The sequence below is a fragment of the Acipenser ruthenus genome, chromosome 24 (assembly GCF_902713425.1).
Source record: "Acipenser ruthenus chromosome 24, fAciRut3.2 maternal haplotype, whole genome shotgun sequence".
Classification (NCBI taxonomy): Eukaryota; Metazoa; Chordata; class Actinopteri; order Acipenseriformes; family Acipenseridae; genus Acipenser; species Acipenser ruthenus.
Genome location: NC_081212.1, coordinates 6,259,135 through 6,279,241, shown reverse-complemented (window position 1 = coordinate 6,279,241; position 20,107 = coordinate 6,259,135). Strand labels below are relative to the sequence as shown.

The 20,107-nt window shown below is 39.5% G+C and overlaps 1 protein-coding gene across 5 annotated transcripts in view; it reads left to right on the top strand.

The window, feature by feature from the left end:
- The window catches only part of LOC117429908 (serine/arginine repetitive matrix protein 3-like), an 80,316-nt gene that overhangs the window by 21,560 nt on the left and 38,649 nt on the right, over positions 1-20,107 (top strand). For all 5 annotated transcript variants that reach the window (XR_009308390.1, XR_009308391.1, XM_058998219.1 and 2 more), the window contains one exon: positions 13,765-14,014. Coding sequence is in view for 3 of the 5 variants with exons in the window: in XM_058998219.1 (XP_058854202.1) it covers positions 13,791-14,014 (224 nt within the window). In the remaining 2 variants the exon portion in view is untranslated. The remainder of the gene's footprint in view (positions 1-13,764; positions 14,015-20,107) is intronic.

Here is a 20,107-nt window from a genome sequence, read left to right as displayed (position 1 = left end):
CTAGTAGATATTACTGGAGCAGCTGAGTTAATAAGAGGCGTCTGTCCCTGTGTCAGTCCAGCTAAACCACTAGAGGATCAGTGCATTATTGATGGCTTGGATTGTGTACCTCACTCTTTCAGTGCTGCTGTGAGAAGCCAGTCCGATCAGACTGCAGGCTGGATTGTGTGAGTTCAGAGTCAGGAGAGCAGCAGATCGGGGTGCATTTTAATAATATAGCAATGAAAGATCCTGATGCTATTGTATTGGGTGTGCTTCATACAGTATAGGTACACTGTAGGTATCATTGTACAACTGCATGCACTTCTGTGATTGTGATCATATCATTGTGTTGTATCTGCATGTACAGCATCACGTAACAAAGTAGCTACAGTGTAATTAATTTACCTGTAGTTTGATGTGTACCCTTTACCAGTTTTGTGTTTGTTTGTGCCCATGATAGCATGCTGTAATACAGGAGGAAAATGTATGGGCAATATATACAGTAGTAAAGTGATACATAGCATGCACATACAGTAACTAATATATAGAATTCATTCTGTAATGTTCATGAATTAAGGTAAACATGGAATTGTTACGCTATAGGGATGAGACCAGACCATGTTTCAAATTCTACCATGTATTAGTTCCAAACACCCACATTACAGAATGCTTAGATACAATACATTCCACTAGTATTACCAGAGGTAAGCAATGGATCAGATAATGTGAACCCCTGGAGAGAGCCCTCAGACTGATTCAGTGATGGTCCACGATGATCCAGGAGGTATTAGAGGCTTCTCTGTCTGTTTCTCCTCCATGTCTGGTATTTGTACCATATGGGCTTTAAGACATGCTGTATGTGATGCCAGTTTGTTTTTGTCATCTTACTCATTATCAATAGAATTGAGCCCTTTAGCTGTTTCTCCATTCAAGTGCAACCGGCCACTAACCAATCTCTTTTACAAGGTTAAATGGTTATATGGTTAATTCGTTATCGTATTTCATTCCATTCATTTCTGCACATGCTGTATCTCTTCAATCATTTTAAACCTAAGTTCTACTTATACACACATCTCCTTCAGTAAACTGGTTTAACATTATATTATACTCTCATATGATTCCAAATACATTTTCATCCTACAATTCCAGCTCCTTTACCGCACCTGAATAAAGCCCATCAGAGCTATGAAATGGCTATTTGATGTATATGTTCAGTTGCCTTCGCTACTTCTTAAAGTCTGCCTGGCCTATTCCTTACATATCCCACACTGCTGTGAACATCTTTGCTTAGAAATGTTACAGTTTTTCCTACATATATTCTGTTCACTATGGTCTTTTTTCTGTGACAATAGCATAAAGCAACATACAATTACCACCTTTCTCAATGAGTCACCATGAACATCTTTTAATAAAACATTGCCCCTCTCCTTCAACTTCATAGACGTTTGATGCAAAGGTACAAATAAATACAGTACCTGCAAGCCATAATGCTACTTACAGAAAGATCCTGCTGCCTTCTTTATCTATACTAAACCTGGTCAGGTTATAAGATCGGTTTGATTGTTAAGAAGAACGATCTGCCAGTAATTAATTGAGCTTCTGCAGGGCAAACAGATTCTGCATGTTTTTATGGGCGATTGAGATCACCTGGAGATGTAAAAGGGAAGGAAAATATCTTAATACATGAACAGCGATCTCCATCTCAAAAGGGTTCCTTCCTTTCCTATCTCGCAGTATGACAATCTTGAACACAGTTACTGACATTTTCCATTAGTTTTAGTGTGGCAGGAACCCTTACTGGGTAAAGTGGGTAATCACACAATTGAATGAATCAGTGACATTACCTTGACAGAGGCAGGGATGTAATGCTTGCTGCCTTGGGGATGCTTCTCATTAAAGTCTGCTCTCATTGCACTGTTATTACACTAACCCATTTTTGTATATTGCCGTTGCCTGTGTTCTTCCTTTAAGTGACTGCAGAGGTCTCTACCGGTGCCTATTTCCCTTAGTGATCGACATGATTAGCAGCCTTAAATCCCTGAATGTAAGACCCACATTGCAAATGCATCCTTTAAAAGGTGTTTTCCTTTGTTGAACATTTCCGCACATGTCTAAAAAAGCACAACAAAAACGTGCTTTTCAATCCAACCATGGCATGTATCTCAATCAACTCAGAAATAATACTAAAACTAGAAGTCTTCTCGTTGAAACAGTTTCGAAAGATTTCACAGGTCTTTCAGATCCGAAATTTGTATTATTAACCCTCCACCCTGTCCCCCGCGTCTTTCTTTTTTTTTTTTATTGAATCAGTATCTCCAAGTCCATGAGGAATTAACACAATATGAGAAATATCTTGCTGCAATTATTCTGGGAGTTTGGGAGTGTTTGCCTAGCGTCTTCCAAGCCAGCTGGTGAATAGGGCATAGACAGTTCTGTTCATTTCGAAACAACGACACCGCACCACAGAGCCGTCTGGTACTGGCTGCAGTGGGACTGCTGGATACCCTCTACCACACATCCATCTGGAAGACCTTTCAAAGTATTGTCACATTGTAGCTTTACCTGTGTGATCTCTGCGGGAAGCTGACATCTCCTGAGATGCAGTAGCAAACAGGCTTGATTGGAGACGGTTTAAAATCCAGGTGCGCAGAGTAACTGCAATGGCTCATTGGAGGATTAATCTCAATGAAAACTGGTTTCACATACAAGGTGGTATCATTTTTCGAGTCACCATTGCATAAACAGGTTTTTGGGGTAGAATTAAGAAAATCGCTCCACACAGTAATACTGCACTGATAGTAAATGGATACCACTGCACTTGTGAGGTGGCTTGATAATTAAAATAATGTTCATATTTTTAAAGAGATATTAATAGATAGATATTAATACCTATTTATATTTCTATGATGCATATAATTGCAGCATTTGGTCTCATACCTGTTTATTCCTGTCACCTCACATTATATTTATCGGCTGGGGAATCATAAGCTGCAGTTTTTAGTAAGGTTGTTTGCAGAGTGTTGCCACGGTAATTGCCTCTGCTAAAATATGTTAATGTTATGATTTAATCTTGGTTGACTTGCTGTTTCAGTGGGAAGCTGAGTTCTGGTATGTGAGGTGTGACTGATAGAAAGCCTCTTGTTGTGATCATTGCTGAACCATAACCCATAACAACGCCATTGCTACGAAATAATAAGGAGCTTTTCAATTCCTGGCTGTCAGCCACTTCCAAATTGTCATCTGCTGTTCACATACCAAGACAGCTTTCTTGATAGCATTACACTTTCTCATTTGCAGCATTCTCCTGGTGCATCTGGGGTGTGAAAAAACAACTGTGCTGCATTTTTTAAAATAGAATGTAGTTACAGCTCATTAGAATCTGAGTTGCATTGCTTCTTTTCTGTACCCAGTGTGAAAGTGACACAGGCGCTAAAGGTATGTTGCTAGGATGTGGTCAGGGGGCTTTGTTTTACAGTAATGCTCAGTACTTTAGTTTATTCAGAATGCTGCAGCAAAGGTTTTGACTCAATCTGAACTCCATCTGTGTATTACACCGGTCTTAAAATCTTTACATCAGTTGGTTTAGGATTGATTTGAAGATTATGTTAACATGCAAGGCATTGTCTTTTGACCTTTCCTCTCTGACCCCCTGCTCGTGTTGTGTGATCTCAGGATGCTGGTCTGCTTGTAGTCCTTATAACGTCTGGATGAAGTCAACTGGAGCTTTTAGTTATAATGCCCCTTGTATGTGGAATTATATTCCTCTGAGTATTAGAGATGCAGATTTAATTGTTTTTAAATCTCAGTTTAAGATTTTTTTTTTTGACCTAGCTAGTTTATGGACATTAGTTAGCATTAGTCTCTTTAATACATAATTATTTTTATGTAAAGCACACTGGGATGTCTATAGGAGGGGTGCTTTAAAATTGCAAGTTCATATTGTATTGTATTGTACCAGGCAACTGTCAAGGGGGTGTCTAAAAATTTCAAGCAGTTTTTCTTTTTTTAACAATCCTTAACTTTAAACACTCAACTGTAAACCGAGGTCCACTACTTACAAACCATTTACCTCAGAGTATAATTTACTCCTATTTTTTAAATGAGAAAAACTCCATGTGAAGTTCTTCAAGTGTGTTTAAAAGACCTTGGGTGGCATCGGTTAGTTTTATAAAATGGACAGGCTCTCCTTTAAAAAAGTCAAACAGATAAATGTTTTGTGTTTTGTGTTTACAAACCTTTTAAAAAATGCCACTGCCAGCAGGAAAGCTAAATAAAACCATTTCCATAATTGAGAAGACATCAATTGTAAGGTCTCCAGTGTGTACGGTACTTGGTATATCAACGTATGTTCCTATACTTTCCTGCATACAGCCCGTCTAAACACTATGAGAGTGAATCCAGCATGTCAAGAGCTCAGCTTTCCTCTTGAAGAGGGGCACAGTTCTGTTATATTGAGGACAGATTAATTGAAATGCTGTTTTCTGCTCCTCCAAGCACTATCTGTGTCTGTTCGATTTCACTATCTATGCCTGTTAGATTTCACTATGCGTGTCTGTTCGATTTCACAATGCATGTCTGTTTAGATTTCACTATCTGTGTCATCTATGCCTTTGGTGTTTCAAGGTATAATTTTCAGAATGTTTCAACTCCTCTCCTCGAGCCTTCATAAGCAATGACAGCTGACAAATACTCGAGATATTGAGTAAAATAGCTCAGAGGTTTTTCACTGGAACAAGAAACACATGGCAAATTGTGCTAGGCATGTTTGTGTGTGTGTGTTTTTTTTTTCTGGACTGCACTAACAGTCTGCCATTTTGAGTGGAGTAATTTCTGCTGGACCTGTCAGAGGCCTGCAGTGTTGAAAGAGTTCCCACAACATTCACTGTGCTTGTTTGACAAAATTGTCTGTTTCTTCCTCACTAATTCCACGGCACTGACTCACAGACCTCCAGTCATGCCTGTCTGTATAGATTGCACTGCACAGATGGAGCTGGTGTACAGATACTCAGTGAATATTCAGCACAACACAACTCTGAACACCAGGGAGAGAAAAGATGTAGGGAAAACTGCCTGGCCATTTTATTAGGACCTTTACCTCATGTAGTGTTGGGTCACCGTTTGCCCTGATCACAGCCTTGACACGACATGGCAAAGACTCCACAAGGTGCTGGAAGGTGGTTGTTAACCCATTCAGTCATTAATATTTCAAGCAAAGTTCTGCAGGGTGGTAGGCAGAGGATCATGATGACGATGTTTAAGTTTATCCCAAAATGATCAACTGGATTGAGATCTGGGAATTGTGGTGGCCATGGGAGATGCCTAGTCTTGCAATATGCTCCTTAATCTACCCAAGAGGCAAACAAGACTAGTTTTACCATTGAGTCTGGTGTAGATCTTCCCACCCCCCATCTCCTCCTCTCTCATCACAATTCAAACCTATGGCTTACAAAAACATAATACTCGCCAATAGTGTTCTGTACCCTGTAGTGGTAGTTAAAGTGTTAGCAAATGCAATTAACATTAGTGGTGGAAAATCTGTCAGGAATGGCCTAAAGAAATGGCCCTTGAACTGAAGGAAGCCCACAAGCGCATCATGACATTTCAGATGAACACAATTAAAATATTTATTAACAGACAACAGGGACTTAATAGTATTGAAGACCCACTCCTTTCCTGTCAGGTTTTATTGACAGGAATTGTGAATAGGCTTCTGTTGGGGGCAGTTTAGACACTGAGGCTATTCAACAACAGTTCCAATAAGAAAAGGTTCAGAAAGGTTTCAGATTTCAGAGAAGCGCTGATCCTGGGCTGCCTCGCATGGATGATGAAGGTTATTACTCCTTTATCATTAAAGAATGCCATTATAGCTGAACAATTTAAGATAATGGGTAGTCTTTCATTCTGAGTCACGGCTAAATGTAGCAATTCCAGCTGTGCGATAACACTTTGAAATTACAAAAAAAAAAAAAGTGCTATGACCCAAGTGTTGGAATTGAACCACTGTGATTCTTTTTTACCCTAGAGTGACAGTCAGCCTGTGTAATTGAAAGATGTCACACCTACACAGGTCCCAGGGTGTGATGTGTGCTCGAGGCACCATCTGAGCCCTCAATGACATTTACAGGAATGGAGAAAATCACCCGCCATAACACTGTCAATAGGATCGTGGGCCACCATGGGAAGTCAGGATGGTACTGATTTCACGTCTTTAAGGTGCTCTAGAGGGACGAGTGACTGTTCCTCAATAATTATAATCTGCACAACAATTTGTGATTTCAAAGCACCTGCTTACTGTCCATACAGGTATATCACATCTGTGTGCACGATGTATGAAACTGACAACAGGGAGCTGCAGCACCTGTACTGCACATGTCAAGGATTCCATTTCTATAAGAACTCAGTCATGCTATATATTGAAAGCCTCTGATTTCCTTCCCTGTTTATTACAGTGACCGATCAACCCTGTCCGGTCTTGTCTGGGTCAGGCTAAAACACCCTTGAGGGATACTGTAAGCAAGAGCAAGTCTGACAATGGCTCTGTTCTTCAGAACAGACAAAAAACATTCAGTCTCCAGTTCTGCCCATCTGTCAAGAGCACCAAATCAAGAAATATTATATAGGGAACACACAATGCCGATGCTAAACCAGACTGTTTTGACCTTGAAAACCCCTATGTTCTCTGGCGTTGATGTTCGGCTGCACATGTGCTTTCTGAGCATGCTAGAACATCGATTTTCACTTCTCCCTGTCTAAAGAATTGACCATGGGATTGTCTAATACCCCTTAATGTTTTTTTACAGTGAGTAATCAGATTCGATCCAGGGGGAGAGCCTTCTTTATGTGAAGGAAGATTGCTCAAGTCAAGAGTCTTTATGCCTTGTTATTAACTCATTACTTTTCACGCTGTGCTGGTAAACCCAACCTAAATCACATTTTTAATGATAGCATCCACAGAGCACTAGAAGCAGTGGCAGCTTGAGCTTTTCCATATTCCCTAATAAAGAAACTAATAACCTATCCACACTAAGGTAAATTGTGATGGTAGTGTATTATAAAGGGAGTGTGAAGAGAGTATCGGCTATTCTCGTAGCTGAGTCTGCAGTAGAGCATAGACCTCATTGTTTTTTTGAGCCTGAAAGATGCTTGCAGTAGATGGGAACAATGCCAGTGCACAAGGTGTCCCCTTACATTGTTATGACAGGTGCAGTTATTCTGAGTGGCTCTTCATCACTCATACCGTGTTTTGTGTTGTTTTTTTTTTTTTTTTTATAAGTAATGCGGGTCACTGGCTGGCTTCCATTTGTGAATTATTATCATTTGGGCAGGCAGACTTGAAAGGTCACATGGTCATGTGTTTTGGGATGAGGAAGGCTGTTCAGTGTTCATCACATTGGACTATCCGGACATGCTCAAATCCAAAGAGAAATGATAATAACTCAATACTGAAGAGAATCCACAGCCACTCAGAGGGATTGCAAACTCCATACAGTGTAAAAAAAGAACTTGAAATGGCATTTAAAGCTACTTCCTCTTTACTGATTCATTAATTGTATTCAAATTAACATTTCCCCACATGTGCTTTGTAGTTGCATGAAAATTGTGAGGTATTTTGATAAATTATGCTTTGTGTCCAGGATTTAATTGGACCACCACATATACACGTTTTTAAAGTAAAAATACAGTTCTTGGGGCTCCCGAGTGGCGCATCCGGTAAAGGCGCTCCGCGTGGAGTGCAGGATGCGCCCTATAGCCTGGACGTCTCGGTTCAAGTCCAGGCTATTCCATTGCTGACCATGGACAGGAGCTCCCAGGGGGCGGCGCACAATTGGCAGAGCGCCGCCCGGGGGTGGGGAGGGCTTAGCTTGTCCTCCGACGCTGTAGCTCTGAGGTGGCTGCATGGTGAGTCTGCAGTGTGAAAAGAAGCGGTCAGCTGACGGCACATGCTTCGGAGGACAGCGTGTGTTCGTCTTCACCACTCCCGAGTCAGCGCGGGGGTGGTAGTGGTGAGCTGAGCCTAAAAATAATTGGATATTCTAAATTGGGAGAAAATAATAAAAAAAAATTGGAAACTACTAAATTTAAAAAAAAAATACAGTTCTTCAAGCAGGATTGAAGGTTCTTAAATAACTGTGAACATATTTTTATTTTACTTAAAACACATGAAATATGTCTCAATTTAATAATTTATACCTTAGGTTCCTCTAAATGCTTGGTAGTGCTAAATATAAAAATAAAATGAAAAATAAAAAGTTACAAAAGCTACTAATCAAGTATCTTCCAATGCTCTATGCTCATGGAGAATATGAAGAGTTTTTATCAGCAAGCAGTGTCAGATTAGCATTGCAACACAAATACATCAGAGAAGTGGTTTATAATGGATGTTAAGTGCTATAAAATGGCTGTTACATAATCTCACAGCCATTGTCTACACATTAATGAGAATTATATGGCTGTTCTACTCTCTGTTTCTATCATTCACATTCAGCCTCGTGCTGGCAAGTCAAGCCCCTCTGTGTGTGTGTGTTTTCTGCTCCTGTAATAGAATCATCACATGTATATAACGTCCTTTAATCAGGATCCTGCTCCTGCTCCGCTTTATCGTAAATCAGGATGATTGTACATTTAAAAACAAAGAAGTAGTGGTCTCTAATGTTTAATCCTCTTGCTTCTTTGCTTTTCATTATAGATACAGTTTCAACCCCCGACTGTTAACCTCTGTCCTTGATGCTGTAATGCGCCCTTCACCTGATACTCTGTAGAGAGCTCCAGTCTGCACCTCCCCACACTTTACTGCAGACAGACAGTGTAGTATTTTATTTTATTATCTATTAGATTTATGTATACGGGTATGAAAGAAAGGTTCAGTTATCAGGGTTTGTACAGCTACGGACGCAGTTAAGCGACAATCTAAACACACCAGATCTTAAATCCAAGCCTGTGTAACAAACGAAACTGACAGTGCAATCAGATAGTAATAATCTACATGTGACTGGACTGGGCCACAGTATGTCGGATGGTGGTTGTGTGAAGGCATCACTTAACAGCAAAAACAATTCCCAGGACAGGTTTTGGTTCGTTTTACAAAGGTTTTGTGTGTACCTGTGCCAGCCACTAATTACATTTTCATAATGGTTGATCATTTCTGTTTAAAATCCCGTTATGTGCGTCCGTAATCAAATCTTTTCTCCACACAGCAGTTTCTCGACCGTGCCATTGTTATCACAATAGCATGAATACAAACAGTCGTGTGCAAATGTATTAGACCACCCCATTCCTTCTGTAATTGTGATTTGTTTTTGATGCACAAATTTCTTGTTGCAGACATTTCCCCTTCTTAATAACTGGCATCTGGACATCATTGTGATATGCTGGTTTTTTGCCAGTAGGTTCACACAGTGGCAGTGAAGACCACAGGAGGCAAGCACAGTCTTATTATCTTACACTGCTCGTGAGGCAACAGTAAATAATAATGCCGTGTTTACTGCTAATTACAATAAAACCTGGTTAGCTCGTGCTTTCCCAGCACTTGGGGGAGATGAACTCTGAACGGGGCACTGAATGAAAACAGCTTGAGAAAATAGAAAATAAAATGTGTTGTGTTAGCAATTGATGAAAAATCACGTCCAGATAGGAACCTGTGGCAGGGGAAATGACACTGTCTGATTCAGAGCCTTGTTAAACCTGTAGAGAAAGCTGAACAAAACAGCAGGGAATTTGTTCTCCAAAACAGTGAGGTGTTGAAAAAAAAAACTTGGAATAGCTCGCAGAGTCTTTGTATGTGTTTTCTGATGTTCAAGGTTGAACACTTGTTTTTCACAGGCAATTTCAATAGACAAGAAGTATTCCCTGCAACAGAGCTGGAATCTGTACAACAAAGATACAGTGTGGTGTTCTTCAAAACAATAACCCCCAAGGTTAAATGATTTCAGGTTTAATCGAAATGTTTGCACTTGAATAGTTTTGAATAGCTGACTAGTTTTTCAATAACCCATTTCTCCTTCACTGTTTGTAAAAGCTTTTAAAAAGTTATCCTGGGTTTTCAAACTGAGTGGAACTTTACTCTCCATTTCAGGTCATTTTAAAGCAGGGGTCTCCAATCCTGGTCCTGGAGGGCCGGTGTCCCGCCTGGTTTTTGTTCCAACTGTGTCCTAAATTACTTGATTGGACCATTTATTACCAAGAGGGACACCAGCCCTCCAGGACCAGGATTGGACCCCCCTGTTTTAAAGCTTTTGTGTTTTGACCACATACCAAACAAGAAGGCCATCAGGTGTCTTCACCATTACTACAGAGTTGATTCTGGGGTCTACACAAAACACACAAAGATTTTCAGTACTTGAAAACGATGTGTAACTCCATGCTTACTGTTGACGCACAAAGTTCTTGGGTTCTTTAGTAAATTATTATTTTTTTGCTTTCATAGAACTCTGAAGCCTTCATCTTCAACTCTGCAGTCTCTACCCAACTCTTGTTGAGCGATCTGTAGTTGTCTTCAGGGGTGTTTGCCATTTCTGAAATGTACAGGAGTGTGTAAATGTATTAGAACACCCCATTGCTTCTGTTGTTTTGATTTGTTGTGCATATGAAAGCAAACACTGGAACTGAACATCTTGGAAAACTGTCAACATAGGCAAATTAGTGTCTAATTTAATTCATGACTTTAATAGGCCACACATGCAATTCATTTAAAATAGTTATAGAAAAGGAACACATAGCCACAAATGGTAAAATTCAGGAGACTTTTTAGAAGTTGTTTAAGATGCCTAATTAAAGCACAAAGAGGTCTAACATTTTCACACACGAATGCCTATTGTTTCTATATCACCGATTACTGACTGAGAATTGAAATTCTCACCCCAGAGGTTTTCATGCAGGTTGGTATATAGTGGATATTCATGGCACATCTTGATGTGTTTGAACATATTTGCACACTAGTGTACGTTATGCACTCATCGATATACGGGTTACATTTGCAGTAGTTGTAATTCCTTGTGGCTGTGAGGTCTGCAGGAGTGACGTCTGACCAGGAAATGAAACAGAAACACAAATGGTAAGGGGCAAAATGGCACGGCTGCGCTCATATTTCAATTCAAAATAAAAGATTTAAACAAAACACTGACACCAAGGCAAAGGGCACATTGGCCAAAGTCACACGCACAATAATAATGCTTATTATCAAAACGAGTACTGTGGTTCGCTCACTTGGTAGCATTCGCTCTTTCCCTCGCTCTTACTCCTCTAAAACTCTCCTAAACTCTGAGCCCGGAGTGGACCCTTAATTACCCATTAAACAATTACCTTATTGAGGCTCCAGCCACATTCCCACAAGCTACTCGGGATGGGGATTCAAACCCATACATGCCAACCACATTTTACGAGACTGGCTTTTCGCCGGTCTCAAACAACAGTGACGGACGGTTTCGTCCGCTGGCCCGCAAATACATACAATAATACTACAATACAAATATATACATACATAAATGAATATGCACGAGGGGTGGGTACCCCGTCACATTCCTATATTGAATATTCCCAGGCAGTTCAGTTCTTTCTGCTGGTCTTTTGACCTTACTATTATCTGAGCACACTACTGTATATAGAAAGGGTTGGTTATGTGAGCTGGCATTGTGGATCACCTACCAGCCACATACCATGGTACCGAATAGTTTGAAACTAAATTGGCTGCTTACTAACAAATGTAAAAAATTCAGAGAGATGTTTCGTAACTTCCTGTCTCTATAAACGGTTCTACTCAGGAAGGCTGTTTCTTCATCCACTACACCTTCTCAATGGATCTGGCTGTCTTGGGTTACAGTAATTTGAAGACTACAAATTAGTTTTGTTCTAGTTTTGTTCTATTCTACGGCGTCTATACTGTATATAGCGTAAATTAATATCATTTGGGTTGTCGGTAACAAAAGATCCTTCCCCATTAAGAGATATTATTTTTTTCATTCCCTGCCTAAAGCACACAGTTGGTGAATCAATGTAATTAGCAGAGGAGATTGCTGCCATTGATTGGGTTATCACTTTAAAGTCCTTAGTAATGTTTATCCTTGAATATTGATATTTTAAAAGCTTTTTATATGAAAAGTTTGAGAATGAGAAAAGGCCATTCGGCCCATCGAGGCTCGTCCTTGATTTTCCACTACTGGGGGGAACTAATTTAAAAGCACAGAATCTAGTCTTTTATTTTAATGTTCCCAGTGTTTTAGATCCGACTACTTCACCTGGTAGGCTAGTCCATGCATTTATAACTCTCTGTGTAAAAAAGTGCTTTATATACTAGGACTTTGTATTCTATAGACAACCAGCTAATTTTTGTATCCATTTTTTATGTTTGTAAAACAAAATTGGTGAGTTTTGAATTACTTGGAACACATTTGGAACCTTTGAATGCTATGGACCTATTGACCTCCACTTCTGTTATCAAGCATAGTAAGGGAGATATGTTTAAAAACTACAATGGAATATGGTGATGTAACCGTTTCATCTCATTTGTCATTTCCTTTTAATTCTAATGAACTCAATTAAAGGGGTAATTAAATGATTAATTTGTTTCACATGTGAAGCGCTTGCTTCACAGGCCTTCAAGAACAAATGAGAATGTGTAATGATTGGCGTATGTGCGTGATTAAATCTGTTATGTTTTCATTTGTAATGTCACACAGTCCAGTGGTTATTGAGTTGGTGGAGCTCTGTTTAAAAACTTTGAGGCAGCATTGTTATTTCTATTTTTGTGTGACTTTGACAGAGTAAGAGGAGAGACAGTCTATACGTTACTATGAGCACATACTATTTGTTTTCTTGTTTGTTTGTATCTATGAAATCTTTTGAGGCGTTTAACGTCTGTAACGGCATTGATGTAATGCGCTGACATCCTCATGAATGATAACCTCATTAGTGAAACAGCTTCACTGGGCTATACTTGGAAACTTGGTTCACTTCCAGCTGTGGCCTTTATTGTTAAATGAATCTTCGTCAGCCATTACTGCTTTTACTGAACCATAACCATGCTCTCCCAGTTTCAAAGGGTGGCCAAAAACTCTCCATGTCTATTTGAACCGACGTAACAAATGGTATCATGTTCTATTTCATGTAATGGTTTTCTCTTTTAAATGGAAGTTTTTAACGCATGGTTTAGTCCCCTCATCCCGCAAGACTGTTTCAACTTCCCTCTGGAATGACAATGTGCTTACACGACTGTAACAGCATAAAGCACTCAAAGACAAGTAAAGGGGATAAGATATGATCCATAGCTATAAACACTAAATGTAGAAATACCAAAAGAAACTACTTCTAGTGGAAACGTTTTTTTTTAAATATGTTAGCTCATTTTAGCATTTTTACGTGCATTTTTATATCACTGTACAAAACTGATTTAAGAACTTCAGGAGACAAGTGAAAAGAGTCAGATGGGCTTACATTGGATAAGACACCAATACCAGTCTAGTAGTAAGCCCTTAGCAATACTTTTTGGTGATCAAACTTCAGTGTATTAGGATAGACCCAACAGAACAAACACTACATGCCATTAGTCTGATATCGATGACTTATCAGTGTAACAAGCGTGCCATTGTCATGCAATGGTTTCATTGCTGCCTTCAGTATAATTTCAATCTAGTATTTGGGGACATTTCAATTAGAAGGGAAGCAGACTGGACTAGTTCATCCTCCATTAAGATGTCAGATTGAATGTAGCAGACATGATTAGTGTTTCTGTCAGGAGGGATGGGGCTTCTGTCATGCTTAACAAATGTGTCTGGGTTTTGTTTCTTCCAGAGAGTGCTGGGAGCCAGGCGGAGGCCATGTACGATGGGGTGAGGGTGCCCTCTCCTCAGGAGAATGCCAACGGCTTCGCTCAGCCAGGAGCGTCCGCCATCCACTCCAAACCCGAGGAGGAGGAGGAGGAGGCCAGGGCAATGGAACCTGTGTTGGTGAAGAAGGCCCACAGGGAAATCCTGGATCACGAACGGAAGAGGAGGGTGGAGCTGAAATGCATGGAGCTCCAGGAGATGATGGAGGAACAAGGGTACGTCTTCTTACAGTTTGTTTACCGTTTTCCAATTTTCAAAGAATGGTCACAAACCCTACACCTGCTCCAACACAGACTTGACACTTGATGCTTAATATGTAATAGTATGCATTTTGTTTTTCATTTTAATGTAGTCTGTGTTTTATCTTCGATTCTAGTTTCCAGTCATTTACCACGTACATCTTTTTACACGATATAACCCTAACCCTAACCCCAACCCCCCTAACACAAACCCTTTTCTGATACAATTCAGTACTTGCATATATATTCACACATGAAGTACATTGTAACTATGCATAGTAACATTGTAATGATGTGTAAGTTCACATGTATTTACCAAGTAACTACTATGTAAATACACAGCAATTGGAGACACGGTGTAAAGTGTTACTGACATATGTATGAGCCAGGGCCTCTTAGTGCTTAGCTACTGTGCTGTTACCAGCAATCCAGGAGGAACCCTACTTCACAGTAGCTGTGTTACAGATGCTTTCTAGAACCGAAGAGCAGCTTCTGAACTCATACAGTAACACCTTGAGAAACATTGCAATAAGAACCACTGAGAATCACTGCAAACCTCATGAAAGGTGGACAGTAAAATGAAAAACAATGGAAGTGCTGTTTGAAGCCATTCTTCTTTTTGTGGGCCACATTTAAATAAATCAGATTTTTAAAAAAAAAAGTCTGTTCATTTTACAGAACTAGAATCAAACAACCAGCTACAGTAAGTAATCCAATCCAATTTCTCTTCAGCACTCTGGTGGTGTTTGCTTCTCATGCTGTAATATTTACATGGTTTAAAGACTCAAAGTAACGCTCTGGACATATGTCCCTGGTTAACCTAAAGGGGGCTTCTTTTAAATAAGGGCAGCCATAGTGATTACTGCCCAGGTAGATTGTAAGTGTATTGGGATCACAAATTGGAAGCCTGCTTTATATCTTCCAGTCTGAGTGCTCTGCCAAATGAGTCAGCACGTTCCAAGCCATGAAGTGGCTTTGTGTTTCCTCATCTTAACTAGTTTACCACTGCCCCTGGCCTTGTTTTTGGTATCCTGACTGTGGCTGCAGATTATTTAGTAATCATTACAAGGCCTTGTTTCAATCAAATTCAATCTAACCTCTCTCTCTCTCTTTTTTTTTTTACTCCAATAATATATATATATATATATATATATATATATGTATATATATATATATATATATCTCGACTTTGATACAATTTTGACAGTCATTCAGTCACAGGTCATGTTTGAGATGGCTGGCCGGTTTTCCTAATAACGTTTCTTTATGTGTTTCATGTCCCTATCAGGACAGGGAATTTGTATGATTAATATTCATTTGTTCTGCCAATCACCAGCAAATAACTGACAGAATTATTCTGCTTCCTTAAGTACTTCTGTAGTCCCAGTAAATGACAAATGACAGCGGTCTTTCATTTGTTCTGTGAAAACTTGCAGGTGCTGTGCTGTAATGTTGAGTTGTTTTTTTTTTAACTCGATGGCATTTTCAAAATATGTTCCTACTGTTGAGACGTGATATGAATGATTTAGGTCATCACTGTCCTCACGTAAAGCAATAGCCAGAATTCCTACAACTTCCTCATGTGCAAAGAACACTAGAATGTGATCCTTCCTGGTGGTGGAGGGCATGCATTGAGATGCAGGTTTCTTGCTATAAGCATTCCGTAGTTCTTAAGGGTATTGGAATCTACCTGTGCTGGAATATGGAATTCAAAGACAATGGACAGCTAGCATTACACATTCTCGGGGGCAGCTGAACTTATTTGCTGCATATCTGCTGTCATTTACTTCTCTACCAAATAACCAAAGAATATTTTTCCATAATCCTCAAATTAAAGTCCAGGAGTTTGCTGTTGATGTGGACAGTGCTGGAATTGAGATTAGTCTACAGTGCAGAACATACATTAAATGTAGTGTTGGCCACAAGGATGTGCTCCAGATTGTCATAACTTTCCAGAGGTTTCAGTCAATGTGCTGGTCACTGTGGTTTTCATTCGCTTGAATTACAGCCTCTGTTCTTGGCAGGATGTTGTAAACTACATCACTGCAAGGATCTGGTGGCATGCATGGTGTTCTTGCAATCTAAAGCTGCAGCCTAATAAAGGTGCATGAGGTATACATATTAAAAGGCAAGGAAGCACTTTTCAACCAAACACCTACTGTACTATCTGTCCTGTCAAAGTCTGTCAGACCTGCCCACTGGGATTGAAACTATCAGGGAGATGTTTGAAGAAACCAAAAATGAAGTACAGTGCAAGTTCTGGTTCTTTGATACAATAAGATTGAGGAAAGCTGCGTGCAAACAGCAGGCAGTAATGGGAGCTCCAGCACGTGTTGGGACCTGGCACCTGAAAGAGGTGGTGTCCCATTGTTGACAAGCCATCCCACTGCAAGCTTCAGTAAACAGAATGGGAAGCCATGTTATTACCACAACGTGCAGAATAAACAGACAGGCAGTTAGAACAATTACCAGAGGAAAGCAGACACCGGAGAGAGAGATGAAAGGGGGATTGGCTTTGTGGTTTCTGAGAAATCACCCACAAAACAAAACTGTATTATGGACATGATCTAAAGTAAAACCGATTACAGTCCAGGACATTTATACACAATATGCTGGAGTTCTGGGGATGTGTTGTTTTTGTAGTAATTAGCACAAGGCAAGCTGTAATGGTAAGAGCTATTACTAGATAGAATCGTTCTAATATCACCAAATTATGAAGACATCGTTCAGCATTACCAACATTGATCCTGATACAGGAGCACACTGTATGAAATTGATTTGGTACCATGGCAGTGCAGTGTATTGGTTCATATTATTGTGATTCCGCTGGTATAAATTAAATTGTGTCCATTTATATACTGGCTCATACCATTGTAGGTGCCCTTGTGTTGCCATTGCCCTTTAGGTGATTTATCTCCATTCATGCTATAAAAAAATGACGCAAGCTTAAAAAATTACATTGTGCTTTCTGGAAAAAAGTTGTTGTTGTAGAGTATAATAGTATTATGTGTTTCTTTAATGTCAAAGCCAGCGGAGGGTTTGTTTTCTCAAAGCTATGTAATCTTTATTTGCAACGCACTTTGGGTGAAGCAATTCCAGCACTTTTTATTTAAATTTTTTTGCATAGGCTTGTTTTTTTTTTTTCGCTGCTGAAATAAATTTCTCCTGGCTCAGCCTGGCTGTGGGTAGTGATTTTTCTTCGGCTGCCTTCATTACGCGAGATGCCTCTTTGAAATCCTCCAGAGACCGCAGCACTGTCAGAGATTGGAGAATCATGCCTTTGAATCTCCTCTACTCCCAGTCAGCAGTAACAACATGGGGGCCACTGGGACAACCACGCAGAAACCAGGCTCTTATTAAATCACAAACATACTAGACTTTTGTGCTGCTGTTTTAGATTTGATGGCTGAGCCCTGTCACATTTTATCTTCACATCATTAAAAAAAAACAAGGTTATGTCCAGAACTCTGGATATTGAATTATATTAAGTGTAATGTATTGGTGATTCACTAAAAGCTTTTAAAGTATTTAACATAAGATGTACAGTACTGGCACACTGGTGCTTGAATTGCTTTCGTGTTTATTGACATAAACTGAAGTAAAATACGTTTTTTCTTTCAATTAGCAATTTATGTTTAATTATATGGATACATAGCTTGGAACTAACGTGGATTAATGAGCTCTTTGTACCATGCAATGGCTCTTTTTGGCAAGAAAAGAAACTATTACAAGAAGAGCCATAAAACATATTTGAATGTACCTATAATAGGTTTGGGTGCAGATTTCCTTTTTCTATTGAAAAATTCCAGCATTTACAGTGAAATTGAATTAGACAAATTTTGCTGCCCGCTCCCATATATTACACTATATTAAACACCCAATTAAAGGTATTCACTACATGCTGTAGGCTACAGTATCTGATGCTATAGGGTACAACAGTAGAGGAGCATGCCCATTCAATTGGGACTCAATGCTGCATGAAGAATGTAAGCCTTATTTCCCTTTGAGCTACATGTGAATGAGATCCCAATATTACCTTTTTCTAAGGGAAGGCTTACAGGCAGACAGGCACTGGAGTGCAATTATTTTCTTTAATAAACTTACCTCACCTTGTGGCGGTTGTTGGAATTACATATGAAATTAGATTACAGTGCAGGAGTGAGTGAGTGTTAATTAGCTAGACTGCGATCTGGTGCTTTTACTGTAGGTACAGCTTGGCTCTTGCAGTAGGGTTCAGTCTTGAAATGCATCCTATGGGTCAATTATGCATAAAATCAGCTAACCCGTCTGCTCACGCACCTCTTCGGTTTCTTGGCCACTGAGATCAATTCACCTTGCATCCAAACTGTGATTACTGTGACAAGGCAACCATCAGGAAAATCATGTTGTTTATGGGTCAGATTTATGCTCCAAAGTGCTTTTTTTTTTGTGTGTGTGAAAGGAAAATGAAATGCTTGACCAACTAAGAACAGGGTGGCAACTACAGAGGGGCCCTGAGGAACAAGGAAGGGGAACTAGAAGGCTTGAGAATTGGTCAGGAAATTTGTGTTGGACAGAACTTCATAGACCCGTACTGGGACTTAGTCAGCAGACCACGCGACTATATTCTTAATCTAAATATAGCCATAGCACAGTATATGCAGTGTACAGCACCTGCTGCTGTTATGGAAATGTACTCAAGTCTAAGCACATCCCCACTTCAGACTTTTTATTTTGTGTTCAAACTACACATTTTATGTGCAAGTTACATCTTTTTAACACACAGTTCTGCATTTTCTATTTTTATTGGTATGTTTAGTGTTTCAACAAAGACAACATTGTAAGCTCAGAGGACTAGAAGCAGAGAAATGCAATGTACAGTTTTTTGTTTTCTCCTTGCTGGCAGTGAAGGTGTCTGGTAAATAGCCGACCTTATCAGAAACCTGCAATAAATTTAAATGACTTCTGAAAAGGCTTTGTCGCGCAGAGGGTGTTTAAGCATATCTCTCAAATATATGTCAAGAATAATACCATTTATCAGAACACTACAAAACAGATGTTTCACGCGAAAATATGCATGCAATACTGAAACACCTTGGGGAACTTCGGCTGGGAATATTGAATAGAGCATGAGCTCGGCACACAATTGAGGTATATTAGGTCTTAAATGTATAGTTTTGAAAGAAACACATTTTAGTAAACGTGTATTTTCAGTTTATAACATGATGACTGGTACTACACTACATAGGTTAAAGAAAGCTCTCAGTTTGCTTCCCTTCATTTCAGGACGTCTGCTACTGTTTAACATCAACCCCAGCAGTGTCTTTGGAGTCAAAGCATGGTACTGACTGCAAAGCATGCCTGTCAATAGGGGATGCAGCTGGTTAGTAATAGTGACAGGAAATCAGGCCCTGAAAGGGTGTGGACAGTTTCACTCTCCAGGTGAAGTGACCAAGGACACTTGAAAGTGGTATCTGTTCAATTATGGCAATTTTCAAAAACCTATTACTCGCTACGTACTGTACATTATTTTTTTACTGTCCACAACCAAGTTGTTTCCCCACTATTTATTTTTTAATTTATTATTTATTTATTACTATTTTTTGTGTTCCCTATTCTACACAGAACCTAAATCAATGTATCTTACTTGATAATTAATTGTTTGTGTCTTTTTCTGCTCTAATTTGTTCTGGTCTGAATCCCCCTTTGAAGCAAATAAATCTCTGCATGGCTGGCTAGTTTTAGTGACACGTTTGGTTTTTGAGGAGCTGCTGGCTATCGATTTATGGAAATTCCTTTGCCTTAGGACACCCACACACTTGGGTTATAATTATTATCAAGGCCTTTCAGTGAGGGGAGAAATGTGTAAAAAAATATTCAGCTCTCTACCTGTCACCTTTTAGCAGGCTTTAGAATAAATGTATCCATGTACATTGGACTATGCTGTGGCAGCTGTCAGTTTATCTTTTGATCAGTACCATTATTGTCACACACTGCTCTGCTGCATGAAAATTGTTCAGTTACATTTTATTACAAGCTCCTGTTTAGGTGTCACCTCGGTGTTGTCCTTGCAGTTTGAGAAGTCATTTT